Source organism: Macrotis lagotis, chromosome 1, assembly GCF_037893015.1.
Source record: "Macrotis lagotis isolate mMagLag1 chromosome 1, bilby.v1.9.chrom.fasta, whole genome shotgun sequence".
NCBI lineage: Eukaryota > Metazoa > Chordata > Mammalia > Peramelemorphia > Peramelidae > Macrotis > Macrotis lagotis.
In genome coordinates this window covers 310225110-310243911 of record NC_133658.1, presented here as the reverse complement: position 1 = coordinate 310243911, position 18802 = coordinate 310225110, and the positions used below count along the sequence as shown (strand labels likewise).

At 39.6% G+C, this 18802-nt stretch overlaps 2 protein-coding genes across 2 annotated transcripts in view; one reads left to right on the top strand and one right to left on the bottom strand.

Annotated features, from left to right (window-relative positions):
- Nucleotides 1-2947, bottom strand: part of LOC141505512 (ATP-binding cassette sub-family C member 11-like) — a 71973-nt gene extending 69026 nt beyond the window's left edge. Inside the window, exons 1-2 of the mRNA XM_074211403.1 lie at nucleotides 2618-2947; nucleotides 136-264 (exon numbers count right to left, since the gene is read on the bottom strand). Of these exons, the coding sequence (XP_074067504.1) occupies nucleotides 136-234 (99 nt within the window). The 5' untranslated portion in view covers nucleotides 235-264; nucleotides 2618-2947. The remainder of the gene's footprint in view (nucleotides 1-135; nucleotides 265-2617) is intronic.
- A 166-nt stretch (nucleotides 2948-3113) lies between these two features.
- LONP2 (lon peptidase 2, peroxisomal) overlaps nucleotides 3114-18802 on the top strand; it is a 133615-nt gene continuing 117926 nt past the window's right edge. Inside the window, exons 1-2 of the mRNA XM_074211398.1 lie at nucleotides 3114-3376; nucleotides 12037-12271. Of these exons, the coding sequence (XP_074067499.1) occupies nucleotides 3144-3376; nucleotides 12037-12271 (468 nt within the window). The 5' untranslated portion in view covers nucleotides 3114-3143. The remainder of the gene's footprint in view (nucleotides 3377-12036; nucleotides 12272-18802) is intronic.

Sequence of the window (18802 nt, the reverse complement as noted above, 5' to 3'; positions counted from 1 at the left end):
TCAAAGTCCATTCTTGCTTAAAAAGTATATAAATCAGAACAGCCTTGGTGAAAGTAACCCAATTCCAGAATTCCCTTCATACATATATAAGCTATTTGATGTGAGGGAACAAGGACCAACCCAGGGCATTCTTACATAGGTGAGGCCATAAACCATGCTGTCTTCCAAGTCCATTCCAAGGTTTACAGAGCCACCAGTGAGCTTGGGACCCCAGGCTTTCTTTCTCTTGGGCATTTTCAGTCAGTTCTGCTAATTCTTTCTTTCCTGAAATGAAAAATACTGAGATGACTGAGAGGAATTCTTCAGTGTCTCCTAGGCTTAATCCAGCAATGAAAGGAATAGGGATTATGGAACTGAACCAACTCCTCCCACTTGCATTCATTCATTTATTCAACATTCATTAAGATTCATTGTGTGCAGAGCCCTATTCTAGGCTGCTGAAATGAAACTGTTTAATAAAACTTAGTTCCACTTCTAGATTAATGGAAAGATGGTTATCTAGAGGAAGCCAAAAGAGGAGGGTCACAAGGGTAGCACTTTATGTATACATTTATATAAAATTTGTATAGAGGTGGGTGGATTTTTGCCTAAGTAAAGTATACAGATAGAGGCTACTTTGGGAAATAAATGGGAATTAATTAGTAGTTAATGTGATATGGAAAACACCTTGGACCAGGAGATAGATGCCCTGAATTCTAATCTCAGCATTATTAGGTCATTTGTGATCTCTGGACCTTGTTTCCTTGCTTATAAAACCAATAAATTGAACTAAATCAACTCATTTCCCTAGTTCTTACCTATTCTTCCTAACTCAGACCCCCCCCACCAGAATTAAGAGTCAAATTTATCATTTGAAACTCACTTTTAAACCCAGCTCCTCACTCAAATGTCACCTGAAAGCCTGTTTCCCCTTGACATTGCCAGACTGCCTCTCCTTCCCAGGGTAGCTAGATTTATGATGCTTCTCTCTCCGTGATGGAGGGAATTGAGGGAGGAGTCAAAGATCAGCTGCTTGATGTAATATCTCATGTACAAAGTACATATACTTTAATATTTATTAATCATTTTTCTTTCAACAGCCTTGTAAGGTAATTATCTTCATCTTCCAGAAAGGGAAATTGAGATCTGGAGAAGTAAGGTAGGATGTCCAAGGTCACACAGTAAGTACCCCTTCACCAATGTCCTTTAACTTCAAGATCTGATATCCTCTAAGAGCCTGGGCTTGGATTTGAACCCTAGGTCTATACCAGGAGTAACTTGGGTTACTTGGAGCAAGTCAATTCCTTGACTCTAGACCTCAGTTTGCTGTTCTGAAAATGGGGGGGGGGGTGTTGAACTAAAAGTTCTCCAAGGCCCATCCCAGCTATAAAATTTAATGGAAGTCCATTCTCCCATGTTTCAAATTCTTTCCTTCTTAAATTCTATCTTTTCTATGCCTTCAAGACCCCATTAAAATTTTACACAAAATCTTTCCCAATCCTCCTTAATGTGCCTTCTCCTTGTTGATTACCCCCATTTTATACTATATATAATGTATAAGTATGTCTGTACACACAAGCATACCTCAGTTTATTGTATTTTGCTTTATTGGACTTTGCAGATAAATGAGATGTTTTGTTTTGGTTTTAATTTTGAAGTGTTGTGTTTTTTTTTTCAAATTGAAGGTTTGTGGCAACCCTGCCTTGTCATCCAAAGTGTGTGCTCATATCTTGTCTCTGTAACATTTTGGTAATTCACAATATTTCAAGCTTTTTTTTGTCATCGCATCTGTTAACGGTGATTTGTGTTCAATGATTTTTAATGTTACTACTGTAGTGGTTTGGGGGCACCACAATTCACCCCCATATAAGTCCCTGAACTTAATTGAGAGATGTGTGTATTCTGAGTGCTCCAACCCCACCGGCTATTCTTGTGTCTCTCCTTCTCAGGCCTTCCTATTCCCAATAATATTGAAATTAAACCAATTAATAACCCTATAAATTAATTAATAAATTAATAACCTCTACAGAGATGTGTGTATTCTGACTGCTCCAACCCCACTGGCCGTTCTTGTCTCTCTCCTCAGGCCTTCCTATTCCCAATAATATTGAAATTAAACCAATGAATAACCCTATAAATTAATTAATAAATTAATCACTTCTACAGGGTTGAAGTGAAAGGAAGAGTCAATGGATAACGCAAACTTTATGATGGTCCTATTTTAGGAAATTGCCACAGCCACCCCAACCTTCAGCCACCACCATCACCAGCAAAAAGATTACAACTGGCTGAATGCTCGGATGATGGGCAGCATTTAGCATAAACGTATTTTTTAATTAAGGCACATAGATTGTTTTCAGACATTATACGATTTCATACTTATTAGACTACAGTACAGTATAAATATAACTTCTACATGTATTGGAAAATCAAAAGAATTGTGACTTTCTTGTCTCCACAATTTCTCAGCGGCACGCCTGCCTTTGATTGCATAGTCTCTCCCCCTGGCTGTTGGGAGACTCAAAAGATAATGGATCATGCAAGCATGAAAGCAATAGATAAATGTCTGGTCTTTTATTATTATTATTTCTGTATAATTATTGTTATAATAATAATAAGTGGTATTATCATTGCTGACCCTCCTAAAGCTCTCATCCCAGCATCTTCAATCAGTGCATACTGGAGATTAGGGTGCGGCTCCATCCAAGTATTATTCGCTGACACTTTCTCAAATCTGACCAATAGCCAGCGCGATAAATGGGGTCCGGACTCGGTTTCTGGCTGAAAATGCGGCCTGCCCGGGCTTCGCGCCCAACCCGCGCGCGTGCGCGGCCCAGTGCTTCCCGGCGCGCGGGGCTGCGGCCTAGCCTCGAGGCCGCTGGAGGGGTCACCTCGGGCCGGCCCGGCCGGGTTTATAAGATGCCGGAGGCTGGAGCGGAAGATCTCTAAAGTCACTCCCGCCCGGGCACGCTGCTCCTTCTATTAGAAGGACTTCGGCCGGCGCTGCCTGGCCGCCCCGGGAGGGGGCGGGGAGCGCGAAGGGGCGGCGGCGGCGGCGGGGCCGCGCGGCGACCCGTAGCGCGGGGGGCGGAAGCGGCGGCGGCGGCGGCGGCGGCCGCCCGGGCTGATCAGCGCGGCCCCCGGCGGGCCGGCTCCCCGCGGCCATGTCGTCGGTGAGCGCGATCCAGATCCCGAGCCGCCTGCCGCTGCTGCTGACCCACGAGGGCGTCCTGCTGCCGGGCTCCACGATGCGCACCAGCGTGGACTCGGCCCGCAACCTGCAGCTGGTGCGCAGCCGCCTGCTCAAGGGCACGTCGCTGCAGAGCACCATCCTGGGCGTCATCCCCAACACCCCCGACCCGCCCAGCGACGCGCAGGACCTGCCGCCGCTGCACAGGTAGCCCCGAGGCCCGGGAGCGGGAGTGCCGCGGCGGCCCCCCGGCCCGGCCCGGCGCCTGGACCCGCGGAGGCGGGAGGCCCCCCGGCCCGGCCCGGCCCGGCGCCTGGACCCGCGGAGGCGGGAGGCCCCCCGGCCCGGCCCGGCGCCTGGACCCGCGGAGGCGGGAGGCCCCCCGGCCCGGCCCGGCGCCTGGACCCGCGGAGGCGGGAGGCCCCCCGGCCCGGCCCGGCGCCTGGACCCGCGGAGGCGGGAGGCCCCCCGGGGCGGAGGGGGCGTTTGGAGCGCTTGAGACCCCCGGGCTTTCCCTGGCAGGAGCTGGGCGTTTTCTGCACGGCGCCGGCGTTAAGCGGCCTGCCCAAGGCCGGGTCATTAAGAAGTGTCTGAAGCCGCACTTGAACTCGGGGGGCCTCCCGGCTCCACCCGCCCCCCTTTTATTTATTCTTTGGCTGCCCACTAAGGGTTAAGAGGCTGCTGCCCTCTGATCCCCGCATGCCCCTGTCCGCACTGGGGCGGGCAGCGGCCCCAGGGTCCACTTTGCACTATGAGACCTCCCGCCCCACAGGCACTTTATAGCTGGAGAAACTGGAGTCTGGAGGGCAGGTGGGACTCATCCTCTCCCCAGCCCCTCCCCCCACACCCCCTCACACCAAAGGCCACGTCATTTGAACGTAGTCATGTCTTTTGATTCCAAGTCTTCTCTCTGTCTCAGGGAAAAAGTTTCCTTTTCTCTCCTTCCCGCCGCCCATTCCTATCACTCCGCTTGGCAACTGTCGCTCACTAGAGGTTAAAAAACAACCTCCATCAGCTGTACAACTGTATCAGAGCCCAAGGTAGGGGTGGACTTCCTAGAACCCATGGCCCTTTCCAAAGAGGAGCTGGGTGTAGACGGACCAGATAGCAGAGATTGGCGATAAGGAAGAAACAGGTCCATCTTCCGTAATCCAGCAGTAGAGAAAATACAGACTCTTAGAAATGAGAATTCTTCCCAGGATACAGATACTCACTACAGGCTTCTTAGGACCTACCACAAGTTTCTTCCTTCCTCCCTTGTCCTATTCCTATGCCCATCTTTGGCTCCCAGCCTCTTTCCTGTGACTCTTCTTCATTTTCCATTTTCTTCTTCCTCCCTGCACCTCCTCCAACACAGCTTGCTCTCTCACTTTCTCCTTCTATTGCAGTTAGTCACCTGTCTTTCAGTAGCTCTGAAGTCAGGGTTCAAATCATGCCTTAAATGACTTTGTGGTTTGAATTAGACGACCCTTTTAAGTCCTTGCTAGTTCAAGGTCTAGCCTGTAATCTTATTATGGAGTATTCCCTCGTTGCACTTAGTATTCTCTCTTCTTTCTCAAAGAGCTATAGAAGAAAAAGTTTTGAGTAGCCAAGTTCTTTGGTTCCAGTGTACCTGATCTTCTCCCTGCTTATCTCATTTAAGCCATCCCACTCAAGTATATAGTGTCTTTGCTTGTTTCAGTATATCTTTCATAGTCAAGTTTTCTTTTAACATATAATTACACAATATTTACCAATCCACAAACCCTCTGAATTATAAAATTATGGCCATAGTTTTAGATTCTACAAACACTTACTAATAGCATTGAAGCCAGATTTTGAAAGGTACAAATTCTACTTTCTAAGGAGAGTATTGACTATTATAGAATGTATTCTTAGGAGTAGTCTAAGAAAAAAAATGTTAGCATACAAATTAATACCTGCATTTTGATCCATTTCTTGCCAAAAATGACTTTAGTTATTATGTTTAAATAATGAATTTAGTTAGAGATATATTGTTTTTAGAGGTTCTATGTCTGACATAAATTTATATTCTCCTAAGACTGAAAAGAACCTTTAGTTCAGAACCTGACACATGGTAGGCAATTGATATATATATCCTTGTTGGTTGAGCTCTCTGCCCTTTTAAAGCACCCTAAAAAGACATATAGCTGTTTATCCTTAAGTTTTCAGAAATCATCTATACATAAGAGAAAGTTAGATCCAGAGAGAGCCCCCTATTTTACCATTGAGGAAACTGAGTCCAGGACATAAAGGACTTGCCTAACCCAGCTAATAAAGTAGCAGTCAGGATTTGAATGCCAGTCTTCTGAGATCAAATCTTAATTTGAAATGTTCAATCACAAAGTTTTCTGTTTTCTGATCTAAACTTAGAAGCATTATTTAAAAAATTCTTAATCAAATGTCACACCCAATGCTCATCTGAGCCCAGACACTAAAATCTTTCACTTACCCAGTGAATTGCTTTCTCAGATCATAAGAGAACACCAAAGGCACAATGAGTGGTTTTCTTCTGCTTCCTCACTTCCTCTATACCTTTTAAGTGACGGTGCTGACAAACTTCAGGAAGCAGCAGAAGTTAACTCTCTTCCCAATAATCCTCCCCACACTGAGCACAGTAGAAATGATGTTACTGTCTTACCTGAGGTACTATCTCTGCTGCTGTAAGCAAGCATGGCCCCCTCTGCATGCCAGTAGTTTAAGGCATCGTGCCAGAAGTACATAAACTTCTGAGAAAGGCACCAGAACATCTCTGCCATTGAGGGACTGGCCATCTTGGCACCACAGGACATCCTGCACCTGCCTACCTAGCGAGGTTGTGCTTTCTGTGGCACCTGGATGACTAATTTTTTTTCTTAGTAGTAAAACTAGAAAGTACTCAGCTCTATATATTCTTTTGTGGTAGATCCTCCAGTTCATCTTCTCAACTTTACCTTCTCTGGGGTAGGATCCTAGAACATGAATTGTCAAGGATCTTAGAGATCATCTGCTCTAAACTCCCCCATGTAGAAGGTAGTCTTTTAGTTTATATCTGAACACTTCCTCACAAAATGTTCGGAGCCGAGGAAATTCCTCTTCCCCTTCCCCAATCCTCCCTCCCCCTCCAACTGTTGTTGAGCCAGTTCTCTACCATTCTTTATGTGTATTTGAGTTTTAACCTACATGCATGACTTTAATCTTTATTTTTTTTAATTTAAGTTTCTACCCATAGAAAATTCAGTCTCTCAAGATCTTTTTAAGTCTTGCATCTGTTTGTAATTAACAACATAGTAGATCATCCAGGTTACTGACATTTCTAAATTCAGTAAGGACATATTCTTTGTGTGCAAAGTGTTGATTTCCTTTATTTTCTTCTTAAAATGATTTAGACTAGCCTCTTATCCTCTTTATTTTATAGACGCACCTCAGGTACTTTACAGAATTCCAAACATCCTAAGGAGTACAAGAAACTTACACTATGATGACCAAGAAGTTATTGATTTTTATTCTTTTCACTTAACTCTTCAATATTCAAAGATCTATGATTTCATCAATATGAGATGCTCAATCTTCTGATGCTCTTCACTTTTTAATAGGTAGATTATTGGGTTCCTATATTTACTTGATGATCTCATCAGCTCTCATATTATCTGTAGGCTGATAGTTCTCAGATCTATTTATCCAGCCCTAACCTCTCTTTTTTTTCCTCCTCTAACTGCCTATTAGACATCTTGAACTGGTTATGCCATAGTCAACTCCAAAACTGAACTTTTAATTTTATTCCCTTCAGGCCCTCCCTTCTTCCTAATTAGTCTTCCTGTGGAGGCCATTTCCATCCTCCGGGTTACCCAGGCTCAAACTCTAGGTGTCAATCCTTGACTCTTTTTTTTTTTTTTTTTTTTTAGGTTTTTGCAAGGCAAATGGGGTTAAGTGGCTTGCCCAAGGCCACACAGCTAGGTAATTATTAAGTGTCTGAGATCGGATTTGAACCCAGGTACTCCTGACTCCAGGGCTGGTGCCTTATCCACTGCACCACCTAGCCGCCGGGAATCCTTGACTCTTTATTCTCTCTCATCCCCCCCAGCCCTCATCCAGTCAGTTACAAGACCTGTTATTTTTCCCTCCATAACATCTTTCACTCCTCTCCTCTTACGCTGCCTTTATGCAGGTAGAGGCTCTTATCATTTCACCCTTAACTGTTTTCAATAACCTGCTGGTTGAGCTCCATGCCTTAGGTCTTTCCACACTCTCCTTTATCCTCTCCAGCTGTCAAATTGATCTTGAAGTCTGACCTTGACATCCTACTTTTTAATTAACTCCAAGTGGCCCCTCTATCATCTCCAGCATCAAATATAAATTCCTTTATTAAAGCCCTTCATAATCTTATTCCTCTTGTACCTTTCCAGTCTTTTCTTTTTACCACATCCTGTGCAGTCCATTGACACTAGCATCTTTGCAGATCTCCTCACAGGACCCTCCATCTCCTGAATCTTTGTATTTTCCCTGATTGTTCCCATGTGCCTAGAATCCCTCCTAATCTCCAGCTCAGGTCCCACCTCTTACAAGAGACCTCTCCCAATCCTTCTAAATCCAGAACCTTCCCTCTGTTGAGTTCCTCTAATTCCTTTTGTATCTATTCTTTTGGTACAGAGTTTTTGTCATGTTATCTTTCAGATGAGATGGTGAACTCTTGGAGAGCAGGCACTGCTTTTTGCCTTTCTTTGTATCCTTAATGCTTAGTACTAGGCCTGGCAAAATTAGGCACTTAAATGCTTGTTGTCTGATTACCTGACTGTAGAACCCTTCTGGTCACCTGGTAATGAGCTCAGCTAGACTTCACAAGACTGGCTCTTTAGAAAAAAGACTTTATTAGTTTGTAATTGAAAATTCAGTTTGATGGAATTGATAAGTTCTTGTGCCATGTGAAGGGCTAGATTAGCATTTCAGTGAGGTTTAGCTCTCATTAGAGTGATATTCATTTAATGAAAAAAATTTTTGCTTTATGCATAATCTGTCTTTTTTAAAGACTATACAAAAGACTTCTCCAAAGCAAAATTTGAAACTTTTAGAGACATTGGTAAAATGAGAAGTGAAAACCAAAAAAACTATTCCTCTTGTAGTGCAGGGGACTACTCTGATAGATATCCCCCACCTTATTCCTCAGTCAATCAGCAGGGTCAATAATTCAACAGAATTCATACACTTGTTGAAGCAGTTAAGCCAAATAACACAGGCCAACCCAGTGGGACACACTTGATGAATTATCTCATAAGCAAATAGCTGACTTTTTTTTCCACTTCCTTCAAGTTACAAAACTGGTTCCTGTTGCAGAATACCTTTAGGGGTAAATGAACATTGACTCCATTTGCCAGTTTCAGACCCATTCTGCTAGTTCTTGGAGCAGCTACTTCAACAGATCTCCTCTTATACATTTTTGATGTGATTGATGCCAATGGTCACATTCACTTCTTCACCAACACTATTTCCTGCCTTCCCCCTCCACAAACCTGCCATTGAAATGCAGATTTTTGCGTCTGAGAATGTTAGAATCTTGATTAGAAAGGGTCTCTAATCTGAAAAGTTTCTGTTCCTGACTCTTCACTTGTTAAGCCCTTATGATTAGGTCTTTATATTTGGTAAATTGAGAGAACAAGATTATAAGCCCCCTCCCATATCACTTTTTAAATATATACCTTCTGTTAAGTCCTATGTATTTATGAGAGGAGAATTAGAATTGTCTTTTTTAGGAGTCATCAGATCTAATGAGTGTCATCCTTCAGAGCAGCCTTCTCGGGAAACATTACGTTTATTTTAGTGAGGATGGCATTTGGACAATTATTCTTGGAATAACTCATTTGGGCACCTCTATAGCCTCTTTACCTAGCTATGTGGCCTTGGGCAAGCCACTTAAACCCCATTTGCCTTAGAAAAACCTAAAAAAAAAAAAGAAATGTTTGTTTAAAACAAATGCTCTTGCTTGAATTTACATGAATTGATTCTGAATAAATCTTTGCCATTTTCACCTTCCAATCCTGAAGCTTTACAGACCTGAAAGCATTGGAAAGGACTTGGAGGTGGTCATACACTATGTATATACTTGGTTACTCTGAAAAATTTCTGTTGTGGATATGTCCTCTGCTCAGGGGGTTACAATCTTCTCCATCTGAGTAGATGTTTTTCATGAACCATGGCAACCAAAAAAGGAAATATATCACCTAGTATCCAGCATTTTGATGATTCTCTTCATACCCCAGCTCAGAGATGTACCATGCTGAAACCTTTTCAGTTTGTTGGACCTCCTAGAATGTATGTTCTATTGGCCTAGACTTTTGTAACTCAGGTTCATCTTCATGATGAAATATTGGTGCTGGACTCTGGTGAAGATCCTTTATATATCAAAAAAACCCCAAACAAACCCAACCTTAAACCTTTAAATTAACAGACTTCATTTTACTCATTGTTTACATATTAAAAAGTATAAATTAATGTAACAGTATAAAGTTGGAGTTGCTTGAAGTAAGGATTGACCGATTCCATTCTTACTTGGAGTTTGCCTCCCCAAAATGTTACTTACCACAGCTATCTGTGGTCTTTAACTCCTGGAGTGAATTATGGAAAGCAGTCATGTTTGACTTGAGAAAAAAAGAATCAATAACTTCAACCTTTAAATTTTTCTTGCTGTCAGTTAATCTCTTGGTGCCACCCTAATTTTCAGTATTTTTAATAAAGGCAAAAAAGTCACATTCTCCAAATTTATCTTTTTGAGTATCTTAATGGAAGAATTTGTATTTCTGAGTTTATCCTACCTTCTCTACATATACTCTGAGTTCTACTTTGTAAACCCCTTGGGCCAAGAATCCGGTTCTGTAACTGTGTATTTCCTGTTATGTAGTACAGTGTACACAAAGAAAATTGTGAGAAAAGAAAATTAGTGAGAAAAATTGGGGACAAAATTGGTCTTCGTTCATTTTCATGTTTTGGTAGAAAAATAGTAGACCAATTAACTGTGATAATATTCAGATCACTTCCCTTTGTTGGAAAGTTTCCTCACTTAAAAAATAAAGTTAGACTTGATCTCTTAATATCTTTCCTATTTTAGATTTCATTCTAAGATTTGCTATTAGATTTCTTTGACCTTTTGTCAATTTAATTAAACTTTTCCTAGCACTTCTGAGTTGACTCTCAACGATAAACACTTGATTATGTACCTTAAAGAAATGACACAAATAACTCAAAACAAATAGTCTTCAAGTCATTTTTCTGATAATTTGGTTATTTGATTTCATTCTCCCATCTTATCTTTAAATCTGTTTAGCAGAAGCTGAAACTAAAATCAGTTTTCATCCTTCTACATAAGTTAAAGTCACTGATAATAGGAATTGAAGCTCTGAAATGTTCTGAGTAATAGGGGAAGCCAGCTTGGAATTAAAGTTTACTTTAAATAACCTATGATGTGAATAATTCTTATTTTGGGGAATAATTATTTGGTTTTTGGGGGGTTTTTTTTAGGTTTTTGCAAGGCAAATGGGATTAAGTGACTTGCCCAAGGCCACACAACTAGGTAATTATTAAGTGTCTGAGACCGGATTTGAACCCAGGTACTCCTGACTCCAGGGCCTGTGCTTCTTCCACTGCGTCACCTAGCTGCCCCTATTTGGTTCTTTATGGGGAAAAAGAAATCATGTCATTACTTTGGTGTAGAAAACTGCCTTTACCCATGTAAGCTAGAAATTATTTTACCAGTTCTCACTTTAGAGAGTCGCCTGTGTCACTGAGACAGCTAAGGGACTTTCTCAGATGGATATGACCAGGAGATGCCCAAGGCAAAACTCAAACCTAAATTTTTCCAGATTCCTTAGACTATATGTCTCTCCATTCCCCATGCTACTTCTAGGTAAAAACCACATCTGCTGACTTTTTCTCATACTCTAATTGTGTGTGACCAAAACTCAGACTTTTCTAACAAGAAAATTGAAATTTGTCCTTTATCTGTAATATTTTGGTTCCATCAGGCTCAAAAGAATTCCACTAAGAGCTCGCATTTAATATTTTATATACCCTATTTATATATATCTTTTATTTTTTATCTGGTAAATGTTTAGTAAATACCAGTGATGTGCAGAGCTCTGTGCTGGTAAAGATCAGATCTAGATAGAAAGTCTAGTTAAGAGCTCATAAAGGTTACAGTCTACTAGTTTTCTATGCACAAATAAAGCCATATCTATAGGAGCAGAAAAAAGAAGAGATACATAGGATTTGCCTATCCACCAAAGTTTACAGCCTGGTTTTCTCATGGGTTTATTCATTATTTTTTAAACTTTAAAAAGTTATTTGGGGGCAGCTAGGTGGTACAATAGGTATAGCACTAGCTTTGGAGTCAAGAGGACCTGTGTTCAAATCCAGACTCAGACACTTGATGTTGGGCAAGTCACTTAACCCCACTATCTCATAATCCCCCCCCCAAAAAAAGTTATTTTAATTTTAAAAAATTTTTAAGATATTTTTTATACATTAGAGTATTTGTGGATGTCTTATTTTCTATTAATTTTTTAAGGCGGCACAGGACAGTGCTTTTTTCCCTTTTAAATCATAGGAACGTCTAGGCATAGAGAATTGATAAGACCATTTTCTTGAGCTGCTCAAGGGACAAGTAGACAATTCATCTATAATACATTATTATTATTATTATCATCATTATCATAATTATTTTACAAAGCACATTCAGATAGGAAGTTAAAACCAGCTGCAATTTTTGATGTCCCTCTGACTCTTCAGTACTCCTAAGTTTTTGGTAGCCTTCTAAGGAAAAGGCACTTTGTTTTGCAACTGAAATTCTGCCCTTTTCTGTTGCATATTTGTAACACTTGACTTTTGCAATGTTTTTTCAGAATTGGAACAGCTGCATTGGCCATTCAAGTAGTGGGTAGTAACTGGCCCAAGCCCCACTATACTTTGCTGATCACAGGTCTCTGCCGCTTCCAGATTGTTCAGGTAATAAAGGAGAAACCATATCCTATTGCAGAAGTTGAACAGTTGGATCGACTTGAGGAATTTCCGAGTCCATCTAATGCTCCGGAGGAGCTTGGGGAACTTTCTGAACAATTCTATAAATATGCAGTACAAGTAAGTTGTTTTAACTTTCCCTTCAGCACAATCTTTTCCTTCTACTTTCCTAGACTTACTGCCAGCAACTATTTTTCTAATCAGGGATAGCTTTTATACCATTTGACAGCATTTCAAGAAAGCATGAATAATAAATGGAAATGACTTTTTTGAGTGAGAATGGTAACTCAGATCATTTTTAGCCAGCAGGGTACCAAAAAACACCTTAATTGGTAAGCTGTGTTTTTCCTTCCTTAAAAGTGAGAGCATGGGGTGGTTAGGTGGCACAGTGGATAGAGCACCCGCCCTGGAGTCAGGAGGACCTGAGTTCAAATCCAGCCCCATACACTTAATAATTGCTTAGCTGTGTGACCTTAGGCAAGTCACTTAACCTCTTTGCCTTGCAAAAGCAAAATAAAAAAGTGAACAGCAAAACACACAGAGGTTCAAACAGAGGTCCAAAAGGAGTCACATACTGGCTAAGCCTTTTTGACAATATCTTGCTAGATTCAATATATGCTGTTGTGTTTTTTAACCAGTGTAAAACAGAAATTTAGTTTTAGTTTCATGTACCACCTTTTCTGTTCTTTTTTTTTTTTTTTTTTTTAGGTTTTTGCAAGGCAAATGGGGTTAAATGGCTTGCCCAAGGCCACACAGCTAGGTAATTATTAAGTGTCTGAGATCGGATTTGAACCCAGGAGGTACTCCTGACTCCAGGGCGGGTGCTTTATCCACCGCGCCACCTAGCCGCCCCTTCTTTTCTGTTCTTTGTGGATTCAAGTGTTCATGCTATTCAAGTTCATGAGAAAAAGAGTATTTATCTCAGATGGATTTCTACAACTTCCCTTATAACTACCAGTATCTCATAATCATCACAATTCTAAACCTGAAAGAGTAATTTGAAAAATAAAATAAAAGATCCATAAATAAACTCTAGTGACTGAGTGGCAGTTCAGCTGACACACTTGGTCTCTCTGTGCATATGCTAAATAAACATATGAAGCCTCGGATTAAGATTTTATCTGGTGATAGGTCAATTGTGCAACTTTTCTGTATCTTCATGAGAGAACTGAAATGAATGGGACTTCTTTCACAACAGCAAAATTTTGATTAATTGGAAAGGTGAAAAAGTAGAGTATAGTAGCCCAATGTTTTGTACATTCATAAGTATTTCAACTGAAACAGTCCAGGGATCTCCCCTTTTTTCAACATAAATGAAAATGTTGGTTAGTTAATTTTGCCCTTGAGTTTTTTTATAGACATTTAAATGATAGACACCACTGACAACAACTGGTTTTTTTTTAAGTACGTATGTCTCATTTCCTTTTGAGAATTGAGTTAGTATCACTTGAAAAATTTGCTGTTCTTAAGTCCTTGGACATATTGAGTATGCCATCATTATTACTAGCCTTACTCATTTTAATGAGTAAGGACTTAGAGGATAAAGAGAAGGGAGATGGTAAAGAATGAGAAGAAGCCTAAACAAGGAATAGAAAATGTGAAAAATGAGAAAATGCAGCCATTGAGGACGCAGAGGCCTCCATTACAAACAATTTACCACTATGAGAACTCCCGAAAGTGGATTAGAGATAATAGGCTAGTAATTGGATGAAGGACATCAAAAAGAGGGTTTTATTTGGAAGGATTTTATTTATTAGTTTATAACTTAGGAAATCAGAGCCTGAATTAAGGCATATGGGATAAACTAGTGAAAGGGATGAGAAAGATGATGAGAAAGAACTAGAAAAGGGAAAGAGATGGTGATTGCCAGTTTCAGAAGTCATCACTAGAAGGGGTTGGAAGGAACAGGACCCAGAGCACAGGTCAGGATAGAGAGTAGTGAGGATTCTTGTTTTTTGAACAGAGAGAAAAAAGAGTAAATGTTATTATTGATGCTGAGAAATTTGAGGAACTAGATAAAGGTTGCTGAGTGCATATGCTTTGGATGACTTCCGTCTATGAAGTAGGAAGCTCTGCCTTTAGCTGTGATTCTGGAAAAATAGAACTGTGGTTTGGGACAAGAAAAAAAGACTGACATTCACTGAGTGCTTTAACATTGACAAAGCCATTTTCAAAAACACATTATCTTGTTTGAACCTCCCAGTAACTTAGTGGTGGATTGGCTAGGTATTATTTACCCTCATTTTACAGATGAGGAAACTGAGGTCTAGATAGTTAAGTGACTTGCCTGTGGTCAAACAGCTAATCAGTATTAGGATTGTCAGATGGGTCTTTGTTAACTCCAAACCCATCTCTCTTCTCTAGGCAATTTGAAACAATTGCTTTGAGGGGTGAAAAAGGACCATTCAAAAGGGTGAAATAGAACAATTAATTAACTTCAGAAAAAAAGCTGAAGTGATTATTAACAGTTGACTATCTTCACTGAATTGTTCTCTCAAAAGGTCAAGAGACCTTATCCCTAAACCCATTTAAATTTTTTTAAAGCCTTCAACTTAGGGGCAGCTAGGTGGTGCAGTGGATAAAGCACCGGCCCTGGAGTCATGAGTACCTGGGTTCAAATCTGGTCTCAGACACTTTTTAATTACCTAGCTGTGTGGCCTTGGGCAAGCCACTTAATCCCATTTGCCTAAAAAAACCAAATAAATAAAAAAAACAAAGCCTTCAACTTCTTAATAACCTCAAAGAATTAATGTATACTTATTTGAACAGTTTGGCAGCTACCTGGTGCAGTGGATGGAGCACCAGCCCTGGAGTCAGGAGGACCTGGGCAAGTCACTTAACCGTATTTCCTTAAGTAAATAAATTTCTTAAAAGGAAGGGAAGTTTCCCGTTCCTATCATTCTAGTGAAAATATTGGAAGAAAGATTAAAACCCCTCCCCCCCAAAACCTTTAATAACTTGTCTAAGTTTAGCAATTTTCCAAAAACTTCTCATTTTCCTAGCAAAGGTTTTTGAATTCCTAATTTACTGTGGCATGTGTTACTCTTTTGTGTGCTTTTCTGTGTTTTTTAAGAATGATTATTTCTTTGAGGAAATATATAAAGGTTATAATTCTTAAGGAATATACTTCCTAACTATGAGAGCTTCTTTAGTAGGCACTAACTAGTGTGGAGAAGTCAGGTGTTTTAAGAATTGCACAAGATCACAATGGCAAGATTATTTACACTGAAGCAAAGGAAAGTAGTTGAAAATTTAAAAAAAGTTGAGAACCAAGAAATTACTGATATAAAATAGCCTAATTAATCCTCAGAAAACAAGCAGAGGTCTTCTGAGGGACTCCTCCACAGTGCAGTTGTGCTTCTTGAAATTGTAAAAGACCAGTCAAAAACTTACTATGAATTAAAAATGCTTGTCATTACACATAGCGTGTTGTCCTAAAGTTGGAGAAAATGTCAGTTTAAGTGAAGAAGCTTTTACAATTTAAGTATACCTTGTATACTATTTTCAGAAGCAGTATAGGGGAGCCTGTAAGATCTAGGCATTTGCATCAGACTAGAAAGCATCCACCCAATAAGCTTCTTCAGGTTTGGTTTTGTTTGTTTTTTTTTAATTTTCACTGGAGGGCAGTTAGGTGGTACAGTGAATAGAGCACCTGCCCTGGAGTTAGGAGGACCTAAGTTCAAATGTGACCTCAGACTTAATTACCCTAGCTGCATGACTTTGGACAAGTCACTTAATCCTATTGCCTTAAATAAAAATTTTTAAAAATTTAAAAAATTTTCATTGTGTTTCTTTGTCTTGTCCATGTTAAAGGAAGGGTGACTTCTGATACATATATTGCTATGCCAAGAAGCAGAATCATTCTGAAATTAGAGAAATCTGGTATGAAGAGGGAATATTGCAATATGACCTTGCGTTGACCTGAGTACTTTAACATGAAAGCTATATCTTGAAAGGCCAAGACATTGATTCAAGAGATGGAAATGAAAATTCTTCATTGCTCTGGAAATTTGCCTAGTTTTAACTCTTTTAAAAACCTATGGACTAGGGGGCAGCTAGGTGGCACAGTGGATAGAGCACAGGCCCTGGAGTTAGGAGAACCTGAGTTCAAATCTGGTCTCAGACACTTAATAATTACCTAGCTGTGTGGCCTTGGGCAAGCTTCTTAACCCCGTTGCCTTGCAAAGACCTAAAAGTAAAAAAAAAAAACCTATGGACTAGAGCACTGACTCTGGAGGTAGGAGGAACTGTGTTCAAATGAAGCCTCAGACATTTGATTCTTACTTGTTGTGTGTCCTTGGGCAAGTTACTTAACCCCATTGCCTCACAAAAATAAAACAAAACAAAAAACCTATAGGCTAAAATCAAGACTAGACTTGGGAGGAATGGACTGTTCATCAAAGCTATATATAATATTCAAAGTGAAAACATGTTGCAATCTTATGAACTCACTGCCAGTTCATATATGAAACTAGTGTTTGAGGCAAAAGGAAGATGATCGTTCATGTTAAATTTTTAAAGATATAAAATGTTGAGGTTCATTGTATAAGTAGGAAATACTTATTTTAACTTTATTCCTGCTAATTTATACACCATTGTAAAAAAAAAAAAAACCTCCAGGTTCACCTTTAAATGACTTTTTATTTCTCAAACTTCATTATATTCAGGAGTCTTATTTACATTAGGTAGATTAATTTGTATATTCTCACATACTTAGATTTTTGTATAATTTTCCACATACAGTATGTAAGATATACCCTTTTTTAATAATCAGAAAAAAATGAATAGTAGATGAATACTTATCATTTTATCTTAGAACAAGAGCTTGATTGTAGGGATTGTTCTGGGCTATGCAGTCCTTAGCACAGCATGATCATGCCACTAAATGTTAAAAGATCATGCAAAAAATTGCTGTCTTGTGTGCTAACTGTAGTAGAACTAATTCTTAGGATGGGAATAGATTAGATGAATTTTTGAAATTCTGTCCAAATTCCAGAATAACTGATTATAAATTAGGAAGGACCTTGAAGTTCATTTGAACAGGAGTACCTGAATAGGAGTCCTCTTTCCAACATCTTCATTAAGCAGTCAATCCACTGGATAGCTTTTGTTGTTCAGTTTAGTCTTTATTCATTTATTTAAGGCAATGGGGTTAAGTGACTTGCCCATGTTCACAAAGCTAGGTAATTAATAAGTGTCTGAGGCCAGATTTAAACTTTCGACTACAGGGCAGGTTCTCTATTCACTGCCACCTAGCTGCCCCCAGTTTTTGTTTTTATTTCACCTTCATTTCTCAACAAATCATTCCTATCTCCCCAATCCAGAGTCATCCCTTAAAACAACAACATAACAACAAAAATAATTTTTAAAGAAGAAGCAGTTTAGTAAAATTAACCACATTACTCAAGTCCAGTAACATATGCTACATTCCCATCCATAATCTTGCCTCCCTTCCATCCCCACCTCCTACTGAAGAGTGAGGCAGTCGTGGACTGCTCTGATTGTTAAGGTTTTTCTTACGAGATTCATATTTATTACTAATCAGATTATCAAAAAGATACTTTATGGACTTGATAAAATAATAACAAAATTAATTTGGAAAAACAGACATTCTGGAATATCAAAGGAAATTATGATAAGAGGTAGAAATTAAAGAGGAATAGTATTTGCAGACCTTAGTTATAAAGTAACAGTATCAAAACCATCTAATATTGTTTAAAAAATAGATTTTAGATCATTGGAATAGATAAGACAAGGGAGAATCAAAAACAATGGAAGTTGGTGTTTGATAAAGCAGAAATCATAACATTTTTAGGAAAGAACTCTTTTTTTGGTAAAATTCTGGGAAAACTGGAAAGTAGCTTGCCAGAAATTAGACATTACATATGCTACAATTTATTTATATAAATGGGACCTTAATATTAAAGATGACAATTTAAAAGAATTAGAAGTAGATAATATTAGGGGCAGTAGGTGGGGGTGCAGTGAATAGAGCACCGGCCCTGGAGTCAGAAAGACCTGAATTCAAATCTGGGCTCAGCCACATAATAATTACCTAGCTGTGTGATCTTGGGCACATCACTTAACCCTACTGCCTTGCAACAAAGAAAAAACTAAAAAAAAGTACATGATAATAGGATGTAGATGATATATAGATCATATTTATTCTTAACCATACAAGGAATAAAGACCATTACAAAATAATATAGATAACTTTGATTACTTGAAACTGAAAAGCTTCTTCAAAATTAATGCACCTGGAATAAGAAAGAAAGTGGTTGAGTGGGGAAAAAAATCTTTATCAGATTTCTCTGATAAGGTTTGGTATTAAATTTATATAAATAGTTAATAGATATATATGCTACCAAAAGCCATTCCTTGATAGATCAAGGGTAAAAAATTAAGAATAAACAGTTCTCAAAAGAATTTGCAAAGTACTAATAACCAAGGGTGGCTAGGTGGTGCAGTGGATAGAGCACCGGCCCTGGAGTTCAGGAGTACCTGAGTTCAAATCCGGCCTCAGACACTTAATTATCTAGCTGTGTGGCCTTGGGCATGCCACTTAAGCCCATTGCCTTGCAAAAACCGAAAGAAAAAAAGTATTGAGAACCACATGAAAGAATGCTCCAAATCACTAATAAGATAAATGTA